This window comes from Palaemon carinicauda, chromosome 10, assembly GCF_036898095.1.
Source record: "Palaemon carinicauda isolate YSFRI2023 chromosome 10, ASM3689809v2, whole genome shotgun sequence".
NCBI classification, from domain to species: Eukaryota; Metazoa; Arthropoda; class Malacostraca; order Decapoda; family Palaemonidae; genus Palaemon; species Palaemon carinicauda.
Genome location: NC_090734.1, coordinates 148,137,992 through 148,149,714, shown reverse-complemented (window position 1 = coordinate 148,149,714; position 11,723 = coordinate 148,137,992). Strand labels below are relative to the sequence as shown.

General features: G+C 37.2%; 1 protein-coding gene across 1 annotated transcript; it reads left to right on the top strand.

Annotated features, from left to right (window-relative positions):
• Positions 1-8,089: 8,089 nt before the first annotated feature.
• On the top strand, positions 8,090-8,629 carry LOC137648313 (nipped-B-like protein B). The gene has a single exon (XM_068381241.1). It carries the CDS (start codon positions 8,090-8,092, stop codon positions 8,627-8,629), a length of 540 nt encoding a protein of 179 aa, XP_068237342.1.
• The last annotated feature ends 3,094 nt before the right edge of the window (positions 8,630-11,723 follow it).

Below are 11,723 nucleotides of genomic sequence, written 5' to 3'. Positions count from 1 at the left end.
CCTAAAAGAGCTCTGATTATCATCTGGAATATAGGGATATTCTTCATCTCCTAAATTATCTCCTCAAATATATGATGGGACCAACAACCGAAATTCCATGAATCTTGATCACCTTTTTTAGGAAGATCTAGTTATCTTTCTAAATTCCAGGAAGAACCTTAGCTAAGTTAGCTTCAATTTCCAGGAAGATCCTTAGCTAAGTTAGCTTTCTAAATTCCAGAAGAACCTTAGCTAAGTTAAGCTTTTTAAATTCCAGGATGAACCTTAGCTTCCTCAATTCCAGGAAGAGCCTTAGCTAAGTTAGCTTTTTAAATTCCGACGATAAACCTTAGCTTCCTCAATTCCAGGAAGAGCCTTAGCTAAGTTAGCTTTCTAAATTCCAGGAAGAACCTTAGGTTCCTAAATTCCAAGAAGAACCTTAGGTTCCTAAATTCCAGGAAAAACCTTAGGTTCCTAAATTCCAGGAAGAACCTTTGGTTCCTAAATTCCAGGAAGAACCTTTGGTTCCTAAATTCCAGGAAGAACCTTAGATGGGTTAGCTTTCTAAATTCCAGGAAGAATCTTAGGTTCCTAAATTCCAGGAAGAACCTTAGGTTCCTAAATTCCAGGAAGAACCTTAGGTTCTTAAATTCCAGGAAGAATCTTAGGTTCCTAAATTCCAGGAAGAACCTTAGCTAAGTTATCTTTGTAAACTCCATGAAAACCTTAGCTTTCTAAATTACAGGACGAAACTTAGCGAAGTTAGCTTTCTAAATTCCAGGAAGAACCTTAGGTTCCTAAATTCCAGGAAGAACCTTAGCTAAGTTATCTTCCTAATTTCCAGGAAGAACCATTGCTTAGTTATCTTTCTAAACTCCTAGAAGAAGTTTGGCTAAGTTAGCTTTCCAAATTCCAGGAAGAACTTTAGCTAAGCTAGCTTTCTAAATTCCAGGAAGAATTTAAGCTTCCTAAATTCCAGGAAGAGTCTTAGCTAAGTTATCTTCCTAATTTCCAAGAAGAACTATAGCTTAGTTATCTTTCTAAACACCTGGAAGAAGCTTGGCTAAGTTAGCTTTCTAAATTCCGTGAAAACCTTAGCTTTATAAATTCCAGTAAGAACCTTAGCTAAGTTAGCTTCCAATTTCCAGGAAGATCTTTAGCTAAGTTAGCTTTCTAAATTCCAGGAAGAACCTTAGCTAAGTTAGCTTCCAATTTCCAGGAAGATCTTTAGCTAAGTTAGCTTTCTAAATTCCAGGAAGAACCTTAGCTAAGATAGCTTCCAATTTCTAGGAAGATCCTTAGCTAAGTTAGCTTTCTAAATTCCAGGAAGAACCTTAGCTAAGTTAGCTTTTTAAATTCCAGGATGAACCTTAGCTTCCTCAATTCCAGGAAGAGCCTTAGCTAAGTTAGCTTTTTAAATTCCACGTTGAACCTTAGCTTCCTCAATTCCAGGAAGAGCCTTAGCTAAGTTAGCTTTCTAAATTCCAGGAAGGTTCCTAAATTCAAGGAAAAACCTTAGGTTCCTAAATTCCAGGAAGAACCTTAGGTTCCTAAATTCCAGGAAGAACCTTAGGTTCCTAAATTCCAGGAAGAACCTTAGGTTCCTAAATTCCAGGAAGAACCTTAGGTTCTTAAATTCCAGGAAGAATCTTAGGTTCCTAAATGCCAGGAAGAACCTTAGCTAAGTTATCTTCCTAATTTCCAGGAAGAACCATTGCTTAGTTATCTTTCTAAACTCCTGGAAGAAATTTGGCTAAGTTAGCTTTCCAAATTCCAGGAAGAACTTTAGCTAAGCTAGCTTTCTAAATTCCAGGAAGAATTTTAGCTTCCTAAATTCCAGGAAGAGTCTTAGCGAAGTTATCTTCCTAATTTCCAAGAAGAACTATAGCTTAGTTATCTTTCTAAACTCCTGGAAGAAGCTTGGCTAAGTTAGCTTTCTAAATTCCGTGAAAACCTTAGCTTTCTAAATTCCAGTAAGAACCTTAGCTAAGTTAGCTTCCTAATTTCCAGAAAGAACCATTGCTTAGTTATCTTTCTAAACTCCTGGAAGAAGCTTGGCTAAGTTAGCTTTCTAAATTCCAGGAAGAACTTTGGTTGGGTTAGCTTTTTAAATTCCACGAAGAACCTTAGCTAAGTTAGCATTATATTCCAGGAAAACCCATAGATTCCGATATTCCAGGAAGAGACTTAGTTAAGTTAGCTTTTTAAGTTTCAAGAAGAACCTTAGCTTCATAGATTCCAAGAACATCACTCACCCAATTCCCAGGAAGAACCTTGGTCTCTTGTCTCATATACCCTAGGAAGAAATTTGATATCCTAAATCTTAGGAAGAACCTAGTTTTCCCAATTAGCAGGAAGAGCTTTGTTTTCCCAATTTCCCATTAGATAATCGTTCCTTCCAACTTAGGATGAACGTGAGGTTGGAAGATCCCGAGTCCTTAGTCCTGGGAAAATCACTTCCGGAGGCTATTCCCATCTGACCTTCGAACTTTGCAGACTTGGTACAATCGTAATCACATAGAGAGAAGTTATCTTTGTTCTTGCCATAACCCATTTGATTTTACGTCCTGCTTGTATATATATATATATATATATATAATATATATATATATATATATATATATATATATATATATATATATATATATATATGTATGTATGTATAAATATATACTGTATATATATATATATATATATATATATATATATATATATATATATATATATATATATATATATATGTATGTATGTATATAATATATACTATATATATATATATATATATATATATATATATATATATATATATATATATATATATATATATACTCATATGTATACATATATAATATATATATATATATATATATATATATATATATATATATATATATATATATATATTATATATATATGCATATATATAATATTTATATATATATATATATATATATATATATAATATATATATTATATATATGCACATATATATATATATATATATATATATATATATATATATATATATATATATATATATATATATATATATATATATATATATATATATATATATATATTGTACAATTACTAGTTTCTGATTCAAGTCTTCGTGTTTTTATCTTTGCCTATACATCAATTTTAGACTAATAGACATTAGACCAATAGGTCTATTGGACCAATGAGTTTTAGACTAAATGTTTTTGGACGAATTGGTCTTGTAGACCAATTGGTATGAGATCAACCGTGGTTAGACCAATCGTACCAGACCCGTTTTGCATTTAAAGGTCTTTTAGTCTTTTCTCTTAATTTCCCTTTAATTTAAGTGTCTCTCTCTATTCACATTACTCCAGTTTTAATCATCAAGCATCTACTGTATGTCTAATTTAGATTATCACTCAAATTCCTCATCTGGGACCTCTCTCTCTCTCTCTCTCTCTCTCTCTCTCTCTCTCTCTCTCTCTCTCTCTCTCTCTCTCTCCCTCTCTCCCAATGCATAGAATACCGCCATCTAATTGCGCGGCATCGCCGTGTGATGAGTATCATCTTGATGACCTCCCTTCGAGAGAGAGAGAGAGAGAGAGAGAGAGAGAGAGAGAGAGAGAGAGAGAGAGAGAGAGAGAGAGTCTCTCATCTTGGTCCCGTGGGAGCCAATTGAGGAATGTAAAGAATTCTTCTCAGTGCACCTCCTACACTCCTCCTCCTCCTCCTCCTATTTGAGGTCCTTCGCCTCACTGCTAATTCTTCCTCTTGTTCTCGTCCTACCCGTTACTTCATCAATCTCCCCCCCCAACAAATTCCCCCCCCCTTCCCCTTCCATATCCCTCCCCCCTTGTCACTCTGACACATTTTCCTTATGGTTTTTCTTCTTCTCTTGACTTTCTCTATAGGGTCGTTTAAATGGCTATGGTCTCTCTCTCTCTCTCTCTCTCTCTCTCTCTCTCTCTCTCTCTCTCTCTCTCTCTCCTCTCTCTCTCTCTCTCTCTCTCTCTATATATATATATATATATACAGTATATATATATATATATATATATATATATATATATATATATATATATATATATATTCATAAGATAAGCTCTCTCTCTCTCTCTCTCTCTCTCTCTCTCTCTCTCTCTCTCTCTCTCTCTCTCTCTCTCTCTCTCTCTCTCTCTCTCTCTCTCTCCCCATTTCCGCAATCGTCTTTGATGACGAAGGTATAAGGTTAGTAACCACAGCGAAATGTCTTGTTTTCCGTGAGATTATCAAGGCATTTCCTTTGATGAAATATTTATTCAAAAATAGTTCAAATTAATTAGGTTTTATATATTAGAGCATTTATCAAATAATTATGTTTTCGTTGTTACATTTAATGGTATTATTTTCCAGGTCTTTAATTTTGAATATTTTAAAATCTGTTTTAAGGGTCTCTCATGAATGGCAGAGGTAAGGTATAGTAACAATGCCCTATCATATATACATATAATCAGCGCTCGAGCTCCCTTTCCAATCATGCTAGGACTAAGGAAGGCCAGGCAATGGCTGCTTGTGACTCAGCAGGTATACTTATAGACTCCCCCAAAAGCCTCCATATATACCTCACAAGGTTGGTGAGGTTGCAGACTCTAGAATGGATCTCGAAGCGCGGTGCAGCAGATTGCCAGGCAGGGACGATTTTAGATGTTCGATAGGTGCAACTGACCTTATGTTTAGCTGCTCCATTCTTGTGTGACAGGCCGAGAGAAGGTTGTGACTCAAAGGCAGGTTGAATGCAACTGAGTGAGTTTATTGTAGAACAATCTCCTTTATATTCAAAATCTCAAGGCAACAAGAATTTTCATGTTCAAAAATTAACACTGTTACAGAGGAGAAAAGCAGAAAGGTTTATTCTGGTTCTTTTTAGTGCGAGGGAAGAGCGAAGATACAAGCACAAAATGAACTTTTTACGATCATGTGACACACGGTTGGTACACTTGCATGAAAACAAGTGTCAAAATGATCGAATATATTTGCCCGAATGATAACGATGCGTCCATTTGTGCCGTCCAATTTCAGCTTAAGTATTTTATGAAATATAAAGTAGTTTGAAAGTAAAAAATGAAATTCATAAATATACCACATTTTATATTGGGATGAAAAAGCTATTACGTGTCGCTAGTAGATTTCTAACCGAAATGCTTTCATGGGCTTATCATGATGGCATTGTTTTATGACGTCGTTTTGTGATGTCATTGAAGAAATAAACACAATTGGCTTTCTATTTATTTTTTATATCTGTTTGTATACTAGCGGATTTTTTTATTAAATCACTTATTTTATTTATTGTGTAAGAATACGCCCACAGTAACAGTGGGAAATTAGTTTATTCAATATATATATATATATATATATATATATATATATATATATATATATATATATATATATATATATATATGTATATGTATATATATATATATATATATATATATATATATATATATATATATATTTATATATATGTATGTATGTATGTATTATTAGCTAAGCTACAACCATAATTGGAAGAGGAGGATGCTACATCATGGAAAGTAGTCCACTGAAGAAAGAATATAAGGAATTAGATGATCTATAAATGAGAAGTAACGAAGAGAAAATAGGAAATATTTCAAACTCAGTAACAACGTTAATGAAAAGATACTTGTGTCATCCTGTTCAATAACAGCAACAACAACAACAACAAAAACACTAGTAGGAAATATTTATTTTAATGTTATCACTTATCTTACAATATTTTATTTGACCTTGTTTCCTGTCCTCACTGGGCTATTTTCCCTATTGGAGCCCCTGGGCTTATGGCATCCTGCTTTTCGACCTAGGCTAATAATAATAATAAGTTTGTGCTTCTGAAGTTCAACTGATTCAACTGCCTGATTAGGAAGATCATTCCACAATCTGATCACAGCTGGAATTAAACTTCAAGACTACTGTCTTGTTTTAAGCCTTGTATTGGAAAAGGCAAGAATCTTAGAACTAACTGTATACCTACTAAAATGTACAGGATGATACAGTCTGAGACTAATCAGGCATTGCTGTATCCCTACTAAAAACGTACAGGAGGGTACAGTGTGAGACTAATCAGGCATTGCTGTATCCCTACTAAAAACGTACAGGAGGGTACAGTGTGAGACTAATCAGGCATTGCTGTATCCCTACTAAAAACGTACAGGAGGGTACAGTGTGAGACTAATCAGGCATTGCTGTATCCCTACTAAAACGTACTGGAGGGTACAGTCTGAGACTAATCAGGCATTGCTGTATCCCTGCTAAAAACGTACAGGAGGGTACAGTCTGAGACTAATCAGGCATTGCTGTATCCCTACTAAAACGTACAGGAGGGTACAGTGTGAGACTAATCAGGCATTGCTGTATCCCTACTAAAACGTACAGGAGAGTACAGTGTGAGACTAATCAGGCATTGCTGTATCCCTACTAAAACGTACAGGAGGGTACAGTCTGAGACTAATCAGGCATTGCCGTATCCCTGCTAAAAACGTACAGGATGATACAGTCTGAGACTAATCAGGCATTGCTGTATCCCTACTAAAAACGTACAGGAGGGTACAGTCTGAGACTAATCAGGCATTGCTGTATCCCTGCTAAAAACGTACAGGAGGGTACAGTCTGAGACTAATCAGGCATTGCTCTATGCTGTTACGTATATAGATAAAGATTGACAGCTGGATAAATAATAGAGTAGCTTTATCTAATCTTAATCACAAGATTACTTGAGGTGTTTGCGCCGTTTTCATCCAATCAACAAAGTAAGAGATCACTGCAGCAAATGTTTTTATGTTGAACAGGCTGACAAAAATCTTTTTATAGCTATAAATTAATTATCTGTTTTAATGTTGTTAATGTTTTTTTTTTTTTATTTCAACTTTTCATTACTTATATTGTTTATTTATTTCTTCGTTTCCTTTCCTCACTGTGCTATTTTTCCCTGTTGAAGCCCTTGGGCTATAGCATCTTGCTTTTCCAAATAAGGTTAAACTTGGGTAATAATAATAATAATAATAATAATAATAATAATAATAATAATAATAATAATAATAAGATAACAGATTTAAGCGAACCAATTATTCAATATAAAGGTACTGCAAATATATGAGAAACGGTTGGCAGTACAAGATGATAGTAAAGCTAGAGAACAAGGGGCAGTATAAGATGATAGTAAAGCCAGAGAACAAGGGGCAGTTTAAGATGATAGTGAAGCTAGAGAACAAGGGGCAGTATAAGATGATAGTAAAGCCAGAGAACAAGGGGCAGTATAAGATGATAGTGAAGCTAGAGAACAAGGGGCAGTGTAAGATGATAGTAAAGCCAGAGAACAAGGGGCAGTATAAGATGATAGTGAAGCTAGAGAACAAGGGGCAGTATAAGATGATAGTGAAGCCAGAGAACAAGGGGCAGTATAAGATGATAGTGAAGCTAGAGAACAAGGGGCAGTATAAGATGATAGTGAAGCCAGAGAACAAGGGGCAGTATAAGATGATAGTGAAGCCAGAGAACAAGGGGCAGTATAAGATGATAGTGAAGCCAGAGAACAAGGGGCAGTATAAGATGATAGTAAAGCCAGAAAACAAGGGACAGTATAAGATGATAGTAAAGCTAGAGAAAAAAGGGGCAGTATAAGATGATAGTAAAGCCAGAGAACAAGGGGCAGTATAAGATGATAGTAAAGCTAGAGAACAAGGGGCAGTATAAGATGATAGTGAAGCAGTATAAGATGATAGTAAAGCCAGAGAACAAGGGGCAGTATAAGATGATAGTGAAGCCAGAGAACAAGGGGCAGTATAAGATGATAGTAAAGCCAGAGAACAAGGGACAGTATAAGATGATAGTAAAGCTAGAGAACAAGGGGCAGTATAAGATGATAGTAAAGCCAGAGAACAAGGGGCAGTATAAGATGATAGTGAAGCTAGAGAACAAGGGGCAGTATAAGATGATAGTAAAGCCAGAGAACAAGGGGCAGTATAAGATGATAGTGAAGCTAGAGAACAAGGGGCAGTATAAGATGATAGTGAAGCCAGAGAACAAGGGGCAGTATAAGATGATAGTAAAGCCAGAGAACAAGGGGCAGTATAAGATGATAGTGAAGCCAGAGAACAAGGGGCAGTATAAGATGATAGTAAAGCCAGAGAACAAGGGACAGTATAAAATGATAGTAAAGCTAGAGAACAAGGGGCAGTATAAGATGATAGTAAAGCCAGAGAACAAGGGACAGTATAAGATGATAGTAAAGCTAGAGAACAAGGGGCAGTATAAGATGATAGTGAAGCAGTATAAGATGATAGTAAAGCTAGAGAACAAGGGACAGTATAAGATGATAGTAAAGCCAGAGAACAAGGGGCAGTATAAGATGATAGTGAAGCTAGAGAACAAGGGGCAGTATAAGATGATAGTAAAGCCAGAGAACAAGGGACAGTATAAGATGATAGTGAAGCTAGAGAACAAGGGGCAATATAAGATGATAGTAAAGCCAGAGAACAAGGGACAGTATAAGATGATAGTAAAGCTAGAAAACAAGGGGCAGTATAAGATGATAGTAAAGACAGAGAACAAGGGGCAGTATAAGATGATAGTGAAGCAGTATAAGATGATAGTGAAGCTAGAGAACAAGGGATAGTATAAGATGATAGTAAAGCCAGAGAACAAGGGGCAGTATAAGATGATAGTGAAGCCAGAGAACAAGGGACAGTATAAGATGATAGTGAAGCCAGAGAACAAGGGACAGTATAAGATGATAGTGAAGCCAGAGAACAAGGGACAGTATAAGATGATAGTGAAGCCAGAGAACAAGGGACAGTATAAGATGATAGTGAAGCCAGAGAACAAGGGACAGTATAAGATGATAGTGAAGCCAGAGAACAAGGGACAGTATAAGATGATAGTGAAGCCAGAGAACAAGGGACAGTATAAGATGATAGTGAAGCCAGAGAACAAGGGACAGTATAAGATGATAGTGAAGCCAGAGAACAAGGGACAGTATAAGATGATAGTGAAGCCAGAGAACAAGGGGCAGTATAAGACGATAGTGAAGCCAGAGAACAAGGGGCAGTATAAGACGATAGTGAAGCCAGAGAACAAGGGGCAGTATAAGACGATAGTGAAGCCAGAGAACAAGGGGCAGTATAAGACGATAGTAAAGCCAGAGAACAAGGGGCAGTATAAGACGATAGTGAAGCCAGAGAACAAGGGGCAGTATAAGACGATAGTAAAGCCAGAGAACAAGGGGCAGTATAAGACGATAGTGAAGCCAGAGAACAAGGGGCAGTATAAGACGATAGTGAAGCCAGAGAACAAGGGGCAGTATAAGACGATAGTAAAGCTAGAGAACAAGGGGCAGTATAAGATGATAGTGAAGCAGTATAAGATGATAGTAAAGCCAGAGAACAAGGGGCAGTATAAGATGATAGTGAAGCCAGAGAACAAGGGGCAGTATAAGATGATAGTAAAGCCAGAGAACAATGGACAGTATAAGATGATAGTAAAGCTAGAGAACAAGGGGCAGTATAAGATGATAGTAAAGCCAGAGAACAAGGGGCAGTATAAGATGATAGTGAAGCTAGAGAACAAGGGGCAGTATAAGATGATAGTAAAGCCAGAGAACAAGGGGCAGTATAAGATGATAGTGAAGCTAGAGAACAAGGGGCAGTATAAGATGATAGTGAAGCCAGAGAACAAGGGGCAGTATAAGATGATAGTAAAGCCAGAGAACAAGGGGCAGTATAAGATGATAGTGAAGCCAGAGAACAAGGGGCAGTATAAGATGATAGTAAAGCCAGAGAACAAGGGACAGTATAAGATGATAGTAAAGCTAGAGAACAAGGGGCAGTATAAGATGATAGTAAAGCCAGAGAACAAGGGACAGTATAAGATGATAGTAAAGCTAGAGAACAAGGGGCAGTATAAGATAATAGTGAAGCAGTATAAGATGATAGTAAAGCTAGAGAACAAGGGACAGTATAAGATGATAGTAAAGCCAGAGAACAAGGGGCAGTATAAGATGATAGTGAAGCTAGAGAACAAGGGGCAGTATAAGATGATAGTAAAGCCAGAGAACAAGGGACAGTATAAGATGATAGTGAAGCTAGAGAACAAGGGGCAGTATAAGATGATAGTAAAGCCAGAGAACAAGGGACAGTATAAGATGATAGTAAAGCTAGAGAACAAGGGGCAGTATAAGATGATAGTAAAGACAGAGAACAAGGGGCAGTATAGGATGATAGTGAAGCAGTATAAGATGATAGTGAAGCTAGAGAACAAGGGACAGTATAAGATGATAGTAAAGCCAGAGAACAAGGGGCAGTATAAGATGATAGTGAAGCCAGAGAACAAGGGGCAGTATAAGATGATAGTAAAGCCAGAGAACAAGGGGCAGTATAAGATGATAGTGAAGCCAGAGAACAAGGGGCAGTATAAGATGATAGTAAAGCCAGAGAACAAGGGGCAGTATAAGATGATAGTGAAGCCAGAGAACAAGGGGCAGTATAAGATGATAGTAAAGCCAGAGAACAAGGGGCAGTATAAGATGATAGTGAAGCCAGAGAACAAGGGGCAGTATAAGATGATAGTAAAGCCAGAGAACAAGGGGCAGTATAAGATGATAGTGAAGCCAGAGAACAAGGGGCAGTATAAGATGATAGTGAAGCCAGAGAACAAGGGGCAGTATAAGATGATAGTGAAGCCAGAGAACAAGGGGCAGTATAAGATGATAGTGAAGCCAGAGAACAAGGGGCAGTATAAGATGATAGTGAAGCCAGAGAACAAGGGGCAGTATAAGATGATAGTAAAGCCAGAGAACAAGGGGCAGTATAAGATGATAGTGAAGCCAGAGAACAAGGGGCAGTATAAGACGATAGTAAAGCCAGAGAACAAGGGGCAGTATAAGATGATAGTGAAGCCAGAGAACAAGGGGCAGTATAAGACGATAGTAAAGCCAGAGAACAAGGGGCAGTATAAGATGATAGTGAAGCCAGAGAACAAGGGGCAGTATAAGACGATAGTAAAGCCAGAGAACAAGGGGCAGTATAAGATGATAGTAAAGCCAGAGAACAAGGGGCAGTATAAGACGATAGTAAAGCCAGAGAACAAGGGGCAGTATAAGACGATAGTGAAGCCAGAGAACAAGGGGCAGTATAAGACGATAGTAAAGCCAGAGAACAAGGGGCAGTATAAGACGATAGTGAAGCCAGAGAACAAGGGGCAGTATTAGACGATAGTGAAGCCAGAGAACAAGGGGCAGTATAAGACGATAGTGAAGCCAGAGAACAAGGGGCAGTATAAGACGATAGTGAAGCCAGAGAACAAGGGGCAGTATTAGACGATAGTAAAGCCAGAGAACAAGGGGCAGTATAAGACGATAGTAAAGCCAGAGAACAAGGGGCAGTATATGATGATAGTAAAGACAGAGAACAAGGGGCAGTATAAGATGATAGTGAAGCCAGAGAACAAGGGACAGTATAAGATGATAGTGAAGCCAGAGAACAAGGGACAGTATAAGATGATAGTAAAGCCAGAGAACAAGGGATAGTATAAGACGATAGTAAAGCCAGAGAACAAGGGACAGTATAAGATGATAGTGAAGCCAGAGAACAAGGGGCAGTATATGATGATAGTAAAGACAGAGAACAAGGGGCAGTATAAGATGATAGTGAAGCAGTATAAGATGATAGTGAAGCTAGAGAACAAGGGGCAGTATAATATGATAGTGAAGCCAG